This window comes from Berghia stephanieae, chromosome 4 (assembly GCF_034508935.2).
Source record: "Berghia stephanieae isolate SIO BIC M18660-M18661 chromosome 4, UCSD_Bste_1.3, whole genome shotgun sequence".
NCBI lineage: Eukaryota > Metazoa > Mollusca > Gastropoda > Nudibranchia > Aeolidiidae > Berghia > Berghia stephanieae.
In genome coordinates, this window is record NC_088363.1 from 92,132,790 (window position 1) to 92,151,913 (window position 19,124).

Genomic DNA, 19,124 nt, shown 5'->3' on the forward strand with positions numbered 1-19,124 from the left:
GCCCTCTCTCAATGCACAGTCCGTGTGTGTGTGTGTGTGAGAGAGAGAGAGAGAGAGAGAGAGAGAGAGAGAGAGAGAGAGAGAGAGAGAGAGAGAGAGAGAGAGAGAGAGAGAGAGAGAGAGATAAACTGTTGTTTGTGCAGTCCAAGATCAGCTGATTGACGTCAGGTCACATGAACCGACAACGTCTGCTGATTGGTTCGTTACAGGTTCTCTAAGCACATTTCAGTGACATTTCCGACTACTACGCTTGCCTTAGGTTCACAATTCACAATAACCAGTTTGCGACCGCGCACTACTATATGTGATCCCAATTTGTCACTGAGATTTGTTTTTAATTTCATTCTTACGTGGATTTTAGGACAAGTGAAATAAACATGTCCGCTCAACCACATTTTCTCGGATCGATGACTCTGAAAGCACTGCTGGAGGATCCGAATTTGAAGAATCCTCCCATCATTGGACAGTGTGAGTTTTCTAAACTGTTGTGTTGTTTTGATTTTGATCACTGTCATTCTGACTGTTCAGTTCCTTTTCACTTTTGATTAAATTATGCGCCATTCTCCTTTTATGCCATTTTTAATTTGATTAATTAATAATCCTTATAATTTTTTATCATTCTCATATTTTTGTCCTCAAATCGCTTGTTCCGAGGTGTAAAGACACTAACTGGGTCATCATGTGTTTTGCAACGTGACTTTTACTTGGGTTGTTTGGTTGGTCGATTTGGTGGTGTGCTATATTTAGACCATTATCAATCCCGATTCATGTTTCTGAAAACGTGACCCAAACGTGATTCGGCAATTTTTCCGGGTTGTTTACCTCGCATTGAATGAAAGTTCGCTTGTACTCTCAAACTGGGCATTGATAGTGATAATGTGGGTCAATGGCAATGACAACGTATAAGTTAAAAAACAATATTGTCCTTACTTATATTGGAACAACCAACATTTTAAAATCTCAACAAATGTAGACTAAACTAGGAGTATCAGTGCAGATTTTTGGTAAATGAAAATCGATGTCTTAAATTAAGAATAGGTGGCCTTTTTATGCACCTCATTTGGGCACTTTTGGGTACAAAACCAATAAATAGAGGTGCCTAAATGAGTCAATAAAATGGAGATAAAGATAAAGTTAAAGATGGTAAATCTGACTCGTGAATAAGGGAACAACCTCCGTTGGAAATGGAGATAAAGATAAAGTTAAAGATGGTAAATCTGACTCGTGAATAAGGGAACAACCTCCGTTGGCGGTGTACAAGGTGTACAAAAAGCGCACCGTTTTATGCACCTCCGTTGGAGGTGTAAAAAAGCGCACCGTGCTGGTTAATTAATAAAATGTTGCTGCTTGAAACTCTAAGGAAAAAATAACGATAAATGTTAAATTGCAAGCTTCAATCTATTACTATTAGACGAAGACAGATAATGCGGACGTTTCGGGTTTCCCCCTTTATCAACAAAACATGACAAGACTCAACGGATGAATGAGAGATGTGTGAATGGCGTAGTTAAGGTGAATAGGTGTAGTATAAACAATGATGGGACAGGAAATAGAATACCCATAAGGAAGTCCAAATTAAATTATGACAATACATATTAATAAAATTAATTAAAACACTGTTTTTATTTACCCCCATTGGGGGTGTAAACGTGCGGTGTAGAAATAGACCCACATCAGAAAAAGAGGTTTCTCATCTTGTTTTCTATGAATAGACCCATCAAAGTCCATGAAGTTTAAATAGTTTTAGATTGTTACGATTGTAGTTTAGCACGCTGCTTAGTGATTACCGATGTACGCTTATATAATGATAATGATAATAAAAAATAACAATAATTTTAAAAATCAAAGGTAAAAAGAAACATGGCACACAAATACTGATCTCAAATTAATAAACAATTTTAGAAAATTAAAATCGAAGATTTTTTTTAAGCATGATAAGAACCTTTTGAAAAAACAAAACAAAAAAATGACGAAAAATCAAACAAAAACAAAATTATAAAACAATAAAAAGACAAAGACTGGTAAACAAACACACTGATGATAATGATAAAATACAAAATAATAGCAATCGACATTTACTAAAGACAAAGAAAAAGCATGTAGATAACACATTGAATGGTACTGATGTTGTTTCAATAAAAATATAATTAGTAATAATAATAATAATACCTTGATTTAAAGTATTAAAAATGTGTCCATTAACGGTAACTATAACAACAAAAATGATGTCTTTCTCAATAAAGTAAAATTTTAAAAAGACCACAATGGGAATCAAACCCAGTACTTTCACGGAGCCACCTGACTGTTCATAACATTTAATAAGGTCTCTCTTGAACATTATTTTACCTTCAATGCAACTTCTATTTTTTGGTTTTAAATTTCGATTTTTTAGATTATATTATTTAAAAAAATTTATTAACAATGACCTACCTACAGACGTCACAATATAACTTTTGTCATGTCCAAATACAGAAAAACAGCATCGCTGATGAAATTGGGTGGAATGCGCATGCATAACGGAGGTGCATAAAAACGATCCGTTAAGATACACTGTCAACGGAGGTGCATAAAAACACTATGTTAAGAATATGAGTATGAGTATAGATCATAGAAGTAGAAGAGTTGAAGAGTATGAGTACATGGGAGATATAATAATACTAAAAATGATAGTAATGATAATGTTCCCCTCTCCAACTCCAATGTAGCTACAGTATAAACGAAATGAACCCAATTTTGTTTACTTAATTTTCGGCCAAGAAAGACATTTCATACTTACAGTATACTGTACTAGTACTATTTTAGAAAGATAAACTCTAAAATGGTCAGGGAGGGAAATGCCTAAACCAACTGTTCTCCACTTGAAGGAAAATGAAATAATAAGTTGATGCCTTTGCACATTAAACCATAGGCGTTAATATCTATCAAATTTTAACATGTTGCCCCTCAGTACACTCCCACCCTTTTTAAAACTTTTCCTGACTAAAAATAATCAGATAATGTCATGATACGTGGTTATTATTATTACAAAGTGACTGTTTCTCCGAATGCTCGAAGTAAACTAGAACTCTATTTCTCTGAACAGTTTCCAGTTTCTGTTCTCGAGATTTTTTTTTGCTTTCCTATTTGCATCATTCTGCAACTTCTACGACAACGAGAGGAAGCACATTCTAGATAATGCCCCTCCCCCCCAAAAGAAAGTTAACAAATTTTTTAAACAAAGAGAAGATTGAAGAACGGAATAAGAAAAGAAAATGAAAACTGAAACAAAACATAAAATAAAAATAATTTTTGTGTTCTGTATTTAAATAAACAAACCATTAATAAAGATGAAAACAAAAACTCATCCCGTCAACATATAAAGGCTGTTCGGATTGGAGTCTGTATAATCATAACAGTATTTTAAACGTTAAGGTGTCCCATTTTTTAGCTCTTTGAAAAGTTGACCCTGATGCATAAATTGAAGTATAAAACTTTTAAAAAAAGAATTTCATACGAAAGCATGACAAAAATTATCGAGAAAACCATTTTCCAAAAATATCAACTATTTTTCTTTCTATGGTGTTACGAGACACACCCAGAGGTGAAAGTTGCAACTTTCTGTTTTTGAAAAAATCAATATGTGGTGTGGTTAATGAGAGTGATCAGTTGTTTTCTCGTGGATCTTGTTGTGTTTCTGACCATAATATTGGGAATTTGGGTTCCACCCCTGCCAGAAACCTTGAAAAGGTTCAAGGCATGTTTGAGGTGCTGATGTTGTAAGAAGAACTGCATGGCCAAGAATGTCCCAGTGATGTTCCATAAATTTCTTATCAGGCCAAACATTTTCTTGTAACATTGTCTTCTTCCCATTGATTCCAAATGCAAGTTCCTCAATTTTTTTTCTTGGTTGAAGGAAATGGTCGCTTTCATACAGTTGCTTCATCACCAACATCATTACTCTTTCTCTTCCTTCCAGGACACATGCATTTCTTTACAAACCCCTGTGTTCATCTTTCTCATTAAAATAGGATCATACTCAACTCTGTTTCCAGAGAAACATTGAACAGTGCAGCTACATATTCAATATTTGATACTCTCATCTGTTTCAATTTGGATGATAGCTCGAGATTGACCTTCAAATTCAAGGGACAGATGTGGCACATATTGGTGAAATAATAACTGATACTGAAAGAAAACTATTTCATGTCAATCAAGATCTAGATTTTATCTTTGTTATCAAGACTCCTCTTGAGACACATAATCAGTATTTAGTTCAATTGTTATTATGCTTATCTGGTACAAAGATTGTTCGTGCAGACATCTGTACAAGTATACTTGAGTTTGTTTTTCTCCCATTAATTCTCAAGTTTTTAAATTCACTTTGTTAGATTGCCTCTCATACAAAAAAAAAATCAAGAAAGACATTTACAAACATTTTTCAGCAATCGAAATATTGTTGATTTGTTGTTCTAGTGGCAGGGACCCATGTAATATAAATAGTAATATCTGCATTTAAAAATGACGTCTATCAACTGTAGTAGAACACTAAACTGTCACAACACTCAACATGAATGGTGTGACCCAGGTTTGGTAGGTTTGAAATGATATTTGAAAATTTAATGCTTTGAATACTTATTAACACATATTGACAAACAGCCATGGAAATGTATCTAATAATCTCTATATAAGTAAATGGATGATTTCCCTTTTGTAGGAACATTATATTAACTATTCTATCTTGAAAAACCTGTGTTGGTAGATGTTTGATCCATTTAATTGTTAAGCGGTTTTAAGGTCCCTCAAGTTATCAAGCTACTTCCTAGCTTGATTAATTTTTTCTAGTTTATTCATTTTATGGAGTGTTTTAGTGAAAGCTCCTTTTTTATGACTAATATCGATTTTTAGATCTGTATTTTTTTTTCACCATAGAGAGGCTTTAAAAAAAAAGTTAAAAATTATGGCTGCGCAGTGTCTATGGACGCTTGCCGTGAATGTGTGCGTCACTTCAAGTTTGTCAGTCTGTTACTATTATCCAGTATATGCCTAGTGTATTGTACAGGCCATTTTCTTACTAATTAACATTACCTTATTAATTATTTTTTTTCTCTCTATATATATATAGCAAGCAACGTAGCAAAGGTGAAGAAAGAAGATGGTGGTTCAGATGGAGTTCAGTATAACTACGGTTCGGCCTTCCTTGGTCCCACACTGTGGGACAAATCATACGGCATGGACCTTAACCTGGAGTACATGGATTTGGACGAGTTTCTCTCAGAGAATGACATCCCTGCACCTGGTGAGGATGGACTGGCAGATATAGGAGGAGGGTTGAATGCCAGCACAGATGATGATGACCCTCTTCACAGTGGTGGTAAATGTTGTGGAGTTTTTTTGTTGTAACTACTAGACTGTCACTTCTCTCCAATCCAAACACCTCCATTCCTAGCATTTTGTTCAGACTACAGACTATAGAGCAAACATCCAGATAGTAGACTTCAGTTCCTTAAGTGTACAAATAAAGGACAAAATTCCATCCCTAGGCAACCTGTCGGGATAAAATGGAGACATCTGGATTAGAGAGACGCGACAAATTAGTAAATTGTGACTCAATCCCTCGATTTGGTATTTTGTTGGGTTGAAACCAGTATCAAGTATGATATTTATTGTATGGCAAGTCTAAATTACAGCATTAAAATAGTAATAATACCGTCAAGCATTAAATATTTCAAAGTTTTGTAAGTACAGTACAAAAATTTGGAATATCTGGAAATTTGGTAGAATGAAAAATGATTTAAAATAATAAATAAGAATAGTATGAGAGAATATTCCATGGTGTAATTTTATACCGTCATTGGGGCTGGGATATTGTAACACTTGCTGCAGAAATGAAATTAAGAGAAGAAAGGAAGAAAAAAAGAAGCATGTCAGAAAGAAAATAATGGCTGCACAGAGGAATTGGTAATCAAATGTTAAACTGTTCAAATCTATTCAAATGAAAAGTTTTTTCTTTTAAAAATCAAGACAAACTATTTAAAAAATCATAATTGAACATAACATTTTGGAAGATTCTCATTGATCTTTTTATGTAATGGGCAAGTCCATCGTTACTTGTGTGTCATTCAGAGCATTAAAAGGGCCGTAGATTTACATTGTAGGGTACCATAAAGAAAATATTGATGGTCTGCAAAGCCACTCCACACCAATGACATGTTCCTCTCCTTAAAAGATTTTCAAAAAGATGATGGAACAAAATTATTCTGTCACTAATGTGGTAATTTTTGTATGCAAATTTTTGGGGTCATTTGTAAACTTCTCTGATTTATATACAGCGTGTACTCTGTCCAAAACAAATGATCAAATTAACCTTGGTTTATTTCTCAACCGTTTTTTTTTTTTTTTGTTGAAAATTTAGACATAATATCCATTTTCAACTTAAAAACTAAAATCAATGAGCTTTACTTTGGGAAATGTAAATGTTGCTTCTCGAAGCTTGAAGAAATAAATAACAATGTGAAATTGAATGTAAGCTTCGATTTAATTACAAAAAACAGATAGAATGGACATTTCAGGTTTCCCCTTTATTAACAAACAGGATGAATGAAACATTAGAGATGAATGACTCAACATCTCTAGTGTTTAATTCATCCTGTTTGTTAATAAAGGGGAAACCTGAAACGTCCATTCTATCTGTTTTCATAATTAAATTGAAGCTTACATTCAATTTCACATTGTTATTTATTTAATTTGGGAAAGAAAGCGATTTGTTTTGGATAGGTTCATCACCAACCTGGCCCAGTCAATTTTTTTTCTTCCTCCACCAATCTGCAACTTGTCTTGTGTGTTTTCATAAAATGTTTCCTGCTTTGAAAATGAAAATAGCAAAATTCTTGAACTGGCTTTGAATTCCGTCAGACAGAACACAAATACACGTTGTCAGTGTCGTTTGCACCACCCTTTAACACAAAGTCCTTTAGAATCAATTAATTGTTGCAAACTACAGCTCGTGTGTCATTTGTTACACATCATCTGACATGACATGTTGTTATCAAAGCTGTTAGGTCTTTAAAGCTTGTCAAATTCAAGTTTTGAACTGTGCGTGGATTTCTTTCTGTTGAAAGTGACAACTTCTTTTGTTTCCTTTGTTAACGCTCTTTCGTTCTTACTGTTATTTTTTTTTTACTTCACTTATTGCCAAAAAATCATAATCTTTTTGTAAAACCTTTTAACTTCAGTGTCTGTCTAGAGCTGATTCACTTGTCACTTGTCTTAGTCATAGTGGCTGAATTGTCTGCTTTAGGAAATTTATCAGCAAGAGCAGAAGCAACTGTTGACTTTCTACATGGATGGGTTGGTAGACAGGCTTTAGCTTTTGACAAAAGTGCATCCAAATGCTGTGCAGATTTGAAAACATTTTTGGGATCGATGATTTTCCAATATTTTTCTTCAGTTGTTGCTCTGCATCCCATTTCTTTTTTTCATTTCACCACTTTTCATTTATGCTCAATTATTTTCTTTTTCATTAGTTTGATTTTTTTATCCACAATTTCTCTGCTGATGTTGCAAATTTATTTCCCTCGTCTTGATTTTTTCCTTTGTCACGGTCATTCTATTTTTTCTCATTCTTTCTCTTAGGTAGTTTGAGCCATATTTCAGTTGAAATCTTGGAAATTCTTTGATAACCAACAAAAACTGAACAGTCACTAATGTATTTTGAAATTGTAATGATTCTTATACATTGTTGTTAATGTCTGATGCCTGGGACAATTTCTTGTTAGCATACGAAATGTTTCTTTCCACCTTGTCACATCAATCACAAAATAGTCGTCACATCAATGAAGCTCACAATATTTTTTTTCTGGTTACTTTCTTCCTACCATTTACTGGTAATCAAATGGTAATGATCAACATTCAAATGTACACAAAAAGACAAATAAAAAAAAGAATTGCATATCATGAAAAAAAAAATGTCTATTTTATTATTCGTCACTCATGTGGCACTGATACTTAGGGTATCTTGTCTCAAGACTGATAAGCCGGGAACATAATGAAATATGACCTCAATCATTTGTATGGTTGTAGTTGTAAGCAAGCCAATTACCTAACAAATCAGCCTCCGGGAACATAATGAAATATGATCTCAATCATTTGTATGGTTGTAGTTGTAAGCAAGCCAATTACCTAACAAATCACCCTCCGGGAACATAATGAAATATGACCTCAATCATTTGTATGGTTGTAGTTGTAAGCAAGCCAATTACCTAACAAATCACCCTCCGGGAACATAATGAAATATGACCTCAATCATTTGTATGGTTGTAGTTGTAAGCAAGCCAATTACCTAACAAATCACCCTCCGGGAACATAATGAAATATGACCTCAATCATTTGTATGGTTGTAGTTGTAAGCAAGCCAATTACCTAACAAATCACCCTCCGGGAACATAATGAAATATGACCTCAATCATTTGTATGGTTGTAGTTGTAAGCAAGCCAATTACCTAACAAATCACCTCCGGGAACATAATGAAATATGACCTCAATCATTTGTATGGTTGTAGTTGTAAGCAAGCCAATTACCTAACAAATCACCCTCCGGGAACATAATGAAATATGACCTCAATCATTTGTATGGTTGTAGTTGTAAGCAAGCCAATTACCTAACAAATCACCTCCGGGAACATAATGAAATATGACCTCAATCATTTGTATGGTTGTAGTTGTAAGCAAGCCAATTACCTAACAAATCAGCCTCCGGGAACATAATGAAATATGACCTCAATCATTTGTATGGTTGTAGTTGTAAGCAAGCCAATTACCTAACAAATCACCCTCCGGGAACATAATGAAATATGACCTCAATCATTTGTATGGTTGTAGTTGTAAGCAAGCCAATTACCTAACAAATCACCTCCGGGAACATAATGAAATATGACCTCAATCATTTGTATGGTTGTAGTTGTAAGCAAGCCAATTACCTAACAAATCACCCTCCGGGAACATAATGAAATATGACCTCAATCATTTGTATGGTTGTAGTTGTAAGCAAGCCAATTACCTAACAAATCACCCTCCGGGAACATAATGAAATATGACCTCAATCATTTGTATGGTTGTAGTTGTAAGCAAGCCAATTACCTAACAAATCACCTCCGGGAACATAATGAAATATGACCTCAATCATTTGTATGGTTGTAGTTGTAAGCAAGCCAATTACCTAACAAATCACCCTCCGGGAACATAATGAAATATGACCTCAATCATTTGTATGGTTGTAGTTGTAAGCAAGCCAATTACCTAACAAATCACCCTCCGGGAACATAATGAAATATGACCTCAATCATTTGTATGGTTGTAGTTGTAAGCAAGCCAATTACCTAACAAATCAGCCTCCGGGAACATAATGAAATATGACCTCAATCATTTGTATGGTTGTAGTTGTAAGCAAGCCAATTACCTAACAAATCACCTCCGGGAACATAATGAAATATGATCCTCAATCATTTGTATGGTTGTAGTTGTAACAAGCCAATTACCTAACAAATCACCCTCCGGGAACATAATGAAATATGACCTCAATCATTTGTATGGTTGTAGTTGTAAACAAGCCAATTACCTAACAAATCACCCTCCGGGAACATAATGAAATATGACCTCAATCATTTGTATGGTTGTAGTTGTAAACAAGCCAATTACCTAACAAATCACCCTCCGGGAACATAATGAAATATGACCTCAATCATTTGTATGGTTGTAGTTGTAAACAAGCCAATTACCTAACAAATCACCTCCGGGAACATAATGAAATATGACCTCAATCATTTGTATGGTTGTAGTTGTAAGCAAGCCAATTACCTAACAAATCACCCTCCGGGAACATAATGAATATGACCTCAATCATTTGTATGGTTGTAGTTGTAAGCAAGCCAATTACCTAACAAATCAGCCTCCGGGAACATAATGAAATATGATCTCAATCATTTGTATGGTTGTAGTTGTAAGCAAGCCAATTACCTAACAAATCAGCCTCCGGGAACATAATGAAATATGATCTCAATCATTTGTATGGTTGTAGTTGTAAGCAAGCCAATTACCTAACAAATCAGCCTCCGGGAACATAATGAAATATGACCTCAATCATTTGTATGGTTGTAGTTGTAAGCAAGCCAATTACCTAACAAATCAGCCTCCGGGAACATAATGAAATATGATCTCAATCATTTGTATGGTTGTAGTTGTAAGCAAGCCAATTACCTAACAAATCAGCCTCCGGGAACAAATGAAATATGATCTCAATCATTTGTATGGTTGTAGTTGTAAGCAAGCCAATTACCTAACAAATCAGCCTCCGGGAACATAATGAAATATGATCTCAATCATTTGTATGGTTGTAGTTGTAAGCAAGCCAATTACCTAACAAATCAGCCTCCGGGAACATAATGAAATATGATCTCAATCATTTGTATGGTTGTAGTTGTAAGCAAGCCAATTACCTAACAAATCAGCCTCCGGGAACATAATGAAATATGATCTCAATCATTTGTATGGTTGTAGTTGTAAGCAAGCCAATTACCTAACAAATCAGCCTCCGGGAACATAATGAAATATGATCTCAATCATTTGTATGGTTGTAGTTGTAAGCAAGCCAATTACCTAACAAATCACCCTCCGGGAACATAATGAAATATGATCTCAATCATTTGTATGGTTGTAGTTGTAAGCAAGCCAATTACCTAACAAATCAGCCTCCGGGAACATAATGAAATATGATCTCAATCATTTGTATGGTTGTAGTTGTAAGCAAGCCAATTACCTAACAAATCAGCCTCCGGGAACATAATGAAATATGATCTCAATCATTTGTATGGTTGTAGTTGTAAGCAAGCCAATTACCTAACAAATCAGCCTCCGGGAACATAATGAAATATGACCTCAATCATTTGTATGGTTGTAGTTGTAAGCAAGCCAATTACCTAACAAATCAGCCTCCGGGAACATAATGAAATATGATCTCAATCATTTGTATGGTTGTAGTTGTAAGCAAGCCAATTACCTAACAAATCACCCTCCGGGAACATAATGAAATATGACCTCAATCATTTGTATGGTTGTAGTTGTAAGCAAGCCAATTACCTAACAAATCAGCCTCCGGGAACATAATGAAATATGACCTCAATCATTTGTATGGTTGTAGTTGTAAGCAAGCCAATTACCTAACAAATCACCCTCCGGGAACATAATGAAATATGACCTCAATCATTTGTATGGTTGTAGTTGTAAGCAAGCCAATTACCTAACAAATCACCTCCGGGAACATAATGAAATATGACCTCAATCATTTGTATGGTTGTAGTTGTAAGCAAGCCAATTACCTAACAAATCACCCTCCGGGAACATAATGAAATATGACCTCAATCATTTGTATGGTTGTAGTTGTAAGCAAGCCAATTACCTAACAAATCAGCCTCCGGGAACATAATGAAATATGATCTCAATCATTTGTATGGTTGTAGTTGTAAGCAAGCCAATTACCTAACAAATCAGCCTCCGGGAACATAATGAAATATGACCTCAATCATTTGTATGGTTGTAGTTGTAAGCAAGCCAATTACCTAACAAATCAGCCTCCGGGAACATAATGAAATATGACCTCAATCATTTGTATGGTTTTAGTTGTAAGCAAGCCAATTACCTAACAAATCACCCTCCGGGAACATAATGAAATATGACCTCAATCATTTGTATGGTTGTAGTTGTAAGCAAGCCAATTACCTAACAAATCACCTCCGGGAACATAATGAAATATGACCTCAATCATTTGTATGGTTGTAGTTGTAAGCAAGCCAATTACCTAACAAATCACCTCCGGGAACATAATGAAATATGACCTCAATCATTTGTATGGTTGTAGTTGTAAGCAAGCCAATTACCTAACAAATCACCCTCCGGGAACATAATGAAATATGACCTCAATCATTTGTATGGTTGTAGTTGTAAGCAAGCCAATTACCTAACAAATCACCCTCCGGGAACATAATGAAATATGACCTCAATCATTTGTATGGTTGTAGTTGTAAGCAAGCCAATTACCTAACAAATCAGCCTCCGGGAACATAATGAAATATGACTCAATCATTTGTATGGTTGTAGTTGTAAGCAAGCCAATTACCTAACAAATCAGCCTCCGGGAACATAATGAAATATGACCTCAATCATTTGTATGGTTGTAGTTGTAACAAAGCCAATTACCTAACAAATCAGCCTCCGGGAACATAATGAAATATGACCTCAATCATTTGTATGGTTGTAGTTGTAAACAAGCCAATTACCTAACAAATCAGCCTCCGGGAACATAATGAAATATGACCTCAATCATTTGTATGGTTGTAGTTGTAAACAAGCCAATTACCTAACAAATCAGCCTAAGTAACCCAGTAATAGAAAATCTAAATCAATACAAATTCATTTATTACTTCATTGTCTGCCATATAAATGTGCTCCACCTTCATTGAGTTTTGGAGAGAAAAACAGGGGGAGAGCTTCACTGTTTTTTAAGAAACTGAATATTCAACTACGTTAAAAAGTACAATTATTAAGATCATTAGTTAACAGATTTATTTTTTGGCACAAGTGAATATTTTTTAATATATATATATATATATATATTTTAACAATGTTATAGATAAAAGAACTTGTCTCATTATGCAATTAGCTAGTCAGTTGCTGTTGTGTGCCGCTTTGTCATGATAATTATCCTCAGCTTGATAAGATCAAGTAGAGTTAGAAAAGTGAGTGGAGCTGGCACTAATGTTGATAAAAACAAGAAATGAACTGAGTCGGAAAGTTCCAGAGAACAATAAAGTAAAAAACTTTGCGAACACAAAATATCATATCGGAGCTTTCTCAATGTCTCAATCGCCTCTGTGCTATATGTTTGTGTTGAGAACAGAGCTTGTAGCTTAAATGCTAACTCGACAATGACGGAGAGGGTCTCAAGATGGTTACCACTGTTTGTTGGAGTTGTGGATTGTAGAGCATGGCCAGGTCGTGGGTTTGACTCCCCATCACCACAAAGTTTATATTCTTTATTGTTTCTGGCAATTTTTTACTCACTTCATTTCTTGTTATTAATTGTAATTCATTATTTTGCTTCTCTTTCTTTTTCTGTTTATTGTTGTGTTTGGTAATCTTTGAGGTTCAAATTGTTGACCAATATTCTCTTTCGTCATGCTGGACTGATGACTTTATTTCATTTCGCTATGTTTGTTTTAACACGATTTCTGCATTAGGACTCTTGGCAATAATATTGAGACCAGTTTTAACCTTAGCAGTAAATGCGTCTATGAAAAAAAAAAACCAAAAGAATGAAACATAAAAGAAAAGAAAAAAGGAGTAAAAGATTTGATCCATTTTATGAACCTCATCAGCAATGTCATGATTCGCATTAGACTCTGGCAAAAATTGAGACCAGTTTTAACCTTAGCAGTAAATGCGTCTATGAAAAAAAAAAAAACTCCAAAAGAAATAGAAACATAAAAAGAAAAAGAAAAAAGGGAGTAAAAGATTTTGATCCCATTTTATGAACCATCATCATGCTCAATGTCATGAGTCTTTCTGCATTAGGACTCTTGGCAATAATATTGAGACCAGTTTTAACCTTAGCAGTAAATGCGTCTATGAAAAAAAAAAAAACTCCAAAAGAAATAGAAACATAAAAAGAAAAAGAAAAAAGGGAGTAAAAGATTTTGATCCCATTTTATGAACCATCATCATGCTCAATGTCATGAGTCTTGAGTACAGATAATATTTTATTTAATTTTGGTGTCAAAGGCTCAAGTTTAAAATTCAAATGTTTTTTTTTTTGTTGTAATCTGTATAGATATTGTCAAGTTCCCATTCATTTTTTCTTCCGCTCATTTTGTCATTTGATGGTCCACCTTCAATTGTGCTCCATAGTTGATTAAGGGACGAATCTGTTATGGATATGACATATAAAATATATCGATGATATAAATTACAAGGTAAAAGCATCAAATTCATCTAGATCTAGTATGTACATACTGGATTTAACAATTTTTGAGTCGAGTTTTAATCAAACTGACTTATGACGTTCCCAGTTTTGAGTGTGGTTATTCTACTTCTTTCATGCATTGTAATCACAGTTATCCTGATTATAGAATGGTTATCAATCATCTATACCTATGTGATGATGTTTTAGGTTATTTTCTTTTTTTTTAGGTGTTTTAATTTATTGATATACTTTTTTTTCAGGGAACACACACCCAAATGCTGTGGTCAGTTCCCCGCGCGAGTACCTTAGGACTCCTCCTCTCAGCCCCTCACACTACATCATCATCAAAGGGTCATCAGTGTCACCAGCCGTTAACCCACCGCCTGCATTCCCTACACACTCCCACCCTACAGCTGCATCCCCTTCTCGCAGTCACAGCAGCCACTCCTCTCCATCAGCCTCACCTCCTCGCAGCCCTTCCTTCAAAGTGGATTTCCAAGTTTCGGACCAAGATCTGGCACTCACCTCCATCCCAGGTGAGTTTTGTTTTCAATGCCTTCATTTTCACAAATGATATTTTAACAATTTTAATTTATTTATCATCAATTTATTTTGGTGTATGCATGCATCCATTTTTAATTGGGAATGGTAGTCTCATAGAATCCTATTAATCATTTGAATTTAATCCTGAGTATAATTACCCCTTCCACGCACCACCCCCCCCCCCCCCCCCCAAAAAAAAAAAAAGTGATCGTTTTAATAATTATAATACCTCAATGAATAAAAAAAAAAAGTTTGAACATAGAAGTATTGTTTTACTTAGTTTTCACAATTTTCACAAGTCCTTGACAAAGTGAAATAGTCAAACAAGTGCCCCCTATTTAGTCATGACTAGAATAATTAAAGATGTCCAAAAAGAGTCGAGATAATTGGAGTATATATCACATTCACATCTATAAGATTTTTAAAGATTTTTTTTTAAATGGCTGAAATGATTGATTTTGTAAAGCACACCAGCCGTTTTTATTTTATTCTTTATCTCCATGTCTAATTTCCTCTTCTAAGTCTAAGATTTTAGTTCCATGATTGAATTTGAATTAGTCCAGTTTGGGGTTTTAAAAATTATTATTATGTATCTGAAGTACGGACATGGTCCAGGCATTTCACTGAGGTTGTCCAGTAGCTCAGCCCCTTTTGGTCAAAAGAGATCATACTGTCTACCCCACCCATTCTTGGTTTTTTTTTCAATATAAGAAAAATAACCATTCAAAAAGGTGCATATTTGCGAAATTTACTTCTATTTCTTATAACTTATTTCAGTGCATTAATGAGGTAATGGGTATCATAATTTCTTACTTAAATTTGCTGTTGAAATTGAATCTAAGTAATTCTAATCAGTAATTGGTGACTATAAACAAAAGGACCTGCATTGAACAGAATGGAATATTTAGGGAAATCAATGGTCTTTTGTTAGTTTTGAAATGCAGAAAGGTTCTAACAGGAATGGTATATGCAGCTGGGATACGCTTTAAAAGTAGATTGCTTAAGGGAATACAAGAATTAAAACGAATTGCAGGCTCGCCGGCAGGCAGAAAATCTGCAAATTAGCAACTCACATAGCTGATCTTCAAGATAAAGAGATTGTTTTTGCCTAGATTGTATTCATCTTTTTTATTATTTTTTTTTAAAGATCACTTTGTTGCCGCAACGTTGCCCCCCAAATCATGATTATAACAGTTTTTCATCACAGTTGTAGACTATTGAACAATCCTTGTCCAGGTCTTCATGTATGCTTCACCAACTTCAAATGTGATGTGTATACAAACAAGACAGATTTGTTTTCCATTTATGCCAGACAATTTTGCTTCTAATATCGATCAATTACTATGACTCTCAACTTGTCATTAGTCTCAAATGTTAGGCTCTGATCGATATATTGATTAGAAGTTTCCTGGCCTTTGTGGAATTTCAACCCCACCCCCCAAAAAAACCTGTTTTATCAGTGTATGCCAAAATCCTCTCTTTTTCGTCATCAGTTTTTAGTTTCCTTTGATATATGCAAATCTTATTCGTTAGTGATCGGGATCGAGTTTTATGGCTGTCTTATTCCTTATTCATATGTTAGCATTTCAATATAAAAGTGGACCAAAGCATACCCATTGGGCTGTGCCATTAGGTCATGGTATTTCAAGATTGTAGTTCTCTGAGTAAGATCAACATTTTGAAAGTTTTGCTTGTGAGTTGATTTATCCATAACCTTATTGGTATGTCTCCAAGTATCAAAAGTCTTCATCACAATTCTTCCTTTTTGTCCACTCTAATATTTGACCGACTTTGCCTTCTATAACAAGTGACATTTTTAGAAATTACAATGTTTTGTTCTTCTAAGATAAGATAAGATATATTTTATTCATCAAAAAAAAAAAAACGGAAATTCGTTTACAGACGTGGCATGCATGAAAATGTACAAACACAGTTTGATTAGAATTGATGTCATTCTCAAGTTTCTGAATGTCTTTTCTAACCATTCAAATCTAACTAACTGATCTTTTATACTCTTTGTCTTTTTGTATTAACAATGTTATAATAGTGATCATACGTCACACCCTTCACTTATTGGTTGGGACTCAAGTTACCACATTATGATTCCTTTTTAAAAAGGTTGTAAAAATAAAAGGCAAAATTATTGTGCCTAGCAGGCAACCTCCGATCTCTGTGATTACCTCTCCTTCATTTGCATATTTTAATGATGTTTCCAATAATTTCCTTTCAAAGGTATGCTTTATGATAATTTCGGTCACTTTGAAAATGATCTGGCAGGTCATGTTCTTATTACCATAGCCTGCAGACATTTGTCGTCAAAACTGTTGTTGATTTACCATGTTCTTTCACTTTATAGAGTTCTTTGCTACTAATAGCATAGCATGTAAATACGCATTTGCAAATTTACTCAGGGTTTGAATTTTTAAGGGAATAAGAGATTCATGATGGTGACAGCGACAAATAAACAAATTATTAGTTTTGGATGTTGGAATTTGAAATAAAAATGCTGATATCAGCTTATAGCAGAGTTAAGGGAGTCCAACAAATGATGTTATTATTTCAAAGAATTGTGTATGCAGTCACGGCAAAGACCGTTGACCACTCTGAAATTTGTGAAAAATAAAAGATGGAACCAGTCAAATATTCATCCTCAATTTTATTCCACCTTCGAATCTTTTATTTAAAAACATATGTCCAAACACTGTTTGCCAAAAATTTAAGAAAATACTTTGTAATTACTTTTTGTCTGCAATTTTCCGCATTGCTAAATTTATAAAAATGTTGATAATCATCATAAGAAATACCAAAGCATATCTTGAGCAATGAAAACCTTTTCGTCTTTTCATAAGCCTGGTAGCAAAGCAAGCTGGCCCTCTTACCCATTTACTTTTTGGATTGACAATACACATTGAAGACGGAAGACACTCTCTCATAATATGGCTTTTAAATTGCACTTTTTAGTTTTAAACATAGTTTAAAGAGATCTTGATTGTATCCAAATATGGTTTAAGGGATTTTCATTACAAGTAAGCCATTCATTGATCAGGATTAGTTTGTTTTTTTAAAAATTGTTTTATTATTATTTTTAAAATTTTTATTTTTTATTTTTTTTTTGGGTACAAAATCTATTTATGTTAAAAAAGAAATTTATCTTCGTCTTTATTCCAAAAGTGGAGAGAACACACACTCTGATCAGTTGATTTTTTGAGTAATAAAGTTCCATTTTTTCATACCTGATTCAACCATTAGCAATAATGTTATATTGCCCGCCATTTCATTCTCGCTCTCCATAGATTATGATGATCAGAGATATTACCCCGGTGGATGGATGCAGGGAGGGGATGGACACAGACCAAAAATGGGTCAGTGCTAAATCCCTAGCCTAAGATAATAATTTAAAAAAATAAATGAAATTGTGTTGCATTGCAACAGTTTGGTATAAACAATGTCATTTCAAATCTCGTATCGTGTATATCAGACTTCTGGGACATAATGCAAGCTTCAATTATACGCTGAAATTTACGTTGTGATTATTGTCTTGTGTTTGCATAGGTAATGGATTTCTATTTGCTTGTATTTAAAAAAAAAAATTTTCATGTTTGTTTTTATTTTTCCGATCGATATGGAATCAGTTATTGATCTGATCAAATGTTGTTGATGTACTGTCATGTATTTTTGGATCTTTTTAAACCTTTTGGTGAAAATGACAAAATTCCTTATCCCTTTTGCTTTGGTATTTTAATATTTTGATCTGGCCTGGTTTTGGGTGGCAAATTCATACATTAAAATATTTCATTTCTTAGATTACCTGGTTCTAATTATTCTATTGCATGATCTTTTCCTATTTTATTTATTCATTTATTTATTACAATTCAGCTAAGGAAATAGAGTAAATTGGTATTTTAAAGCACTCCAAAAAAAACCCCCCAAACTTTTTAGTTTTATGCTTGTAGTAATATCGCTTTAATATTATTCTAAACCGTTTTTGTAAATGTATCGTAATTGTTAATGGTGGTTTTTAATTGTAATGGACACTATATTGTAGTAGAAATCCATGAAGGCTGAGATATTGTTTAAACAAATCTACGTCAAGAACGAAATTTTCTCTAATGCATTTCTAAAAATCTGGAATTCCCACAACCAGAAACTCTAATTTAAAGACTGAACTGTTAAAATAGCCTTTACTCAATTCAGTTTAATTGTTCTTCAAACTAAGCTTCCAATACTGTAGTTTTTATTTTATTTTCCCTTTGTGAGTTCGTGTTTTATTGTAAAGCGCCTTAGAGCATGAATTCATGGAATTTGTTATACAAGTGATTTGTTATTATTATTATTAAAAAAAACAAAAACAACTTGATGCCAAGATTCATATGTGTATTTTTCAAATGTCTTGTTTGCTGCCAGTCATTGTATGTCATGGGATGCTTTAGTATTCAAACCTTTTTCCAAACTCGATCAAGTACTTTGGGAGCAACTTCTGTTGTTGCATTAACATTATTAATTTTTGATTGCCTTTTTTTTTCCCATAAATATCTCCTTTTACATTGACTTTAGATCCAATGAAAAATCACAAGTTTGTGAAGCTGGACCCTTA

The 19,124-nt window shown here is 34.0% G+C and overlaps 1 protein-coding gene across 3 annotated transcripts in view; it reads left to right on the top strand.

The window, feature by feature from the left end:
- Positions 1-202: 202 nt before the first annotated feature.
- Positions 203-19,124, top strand: part of LOC144971577 (thyrotroph embryonic factor-like) — a 30,408-nt gene continuing 11,486 nt past the window's right edge. The window contains exons 1-4 of one of the 3 annotated variants that reach the window (XM_078912621.1): positions 203-468; positions 5,102-5,350; positions 14,248-14,523; positions 17,824-17,892. In XM_078912621.1, the coding sequence (XP_078768747.1) occupies positions 378-468; positions 5,102-5,350; positions 14,248-14,523; positions 17,824-17,892 (685 nt within the window). In that variant the 5' untranslated portion in view covers positions 203-377. The remainder of the gene's footprint in view (positions 469-5,101; positions 5,351-14,247; positions 14,524-17,823; positions 17,893-19,124) is intronic. The other 2 variants (XM_078912623.1, XM_078912622.1) reach the window with 2 other exon arrangements.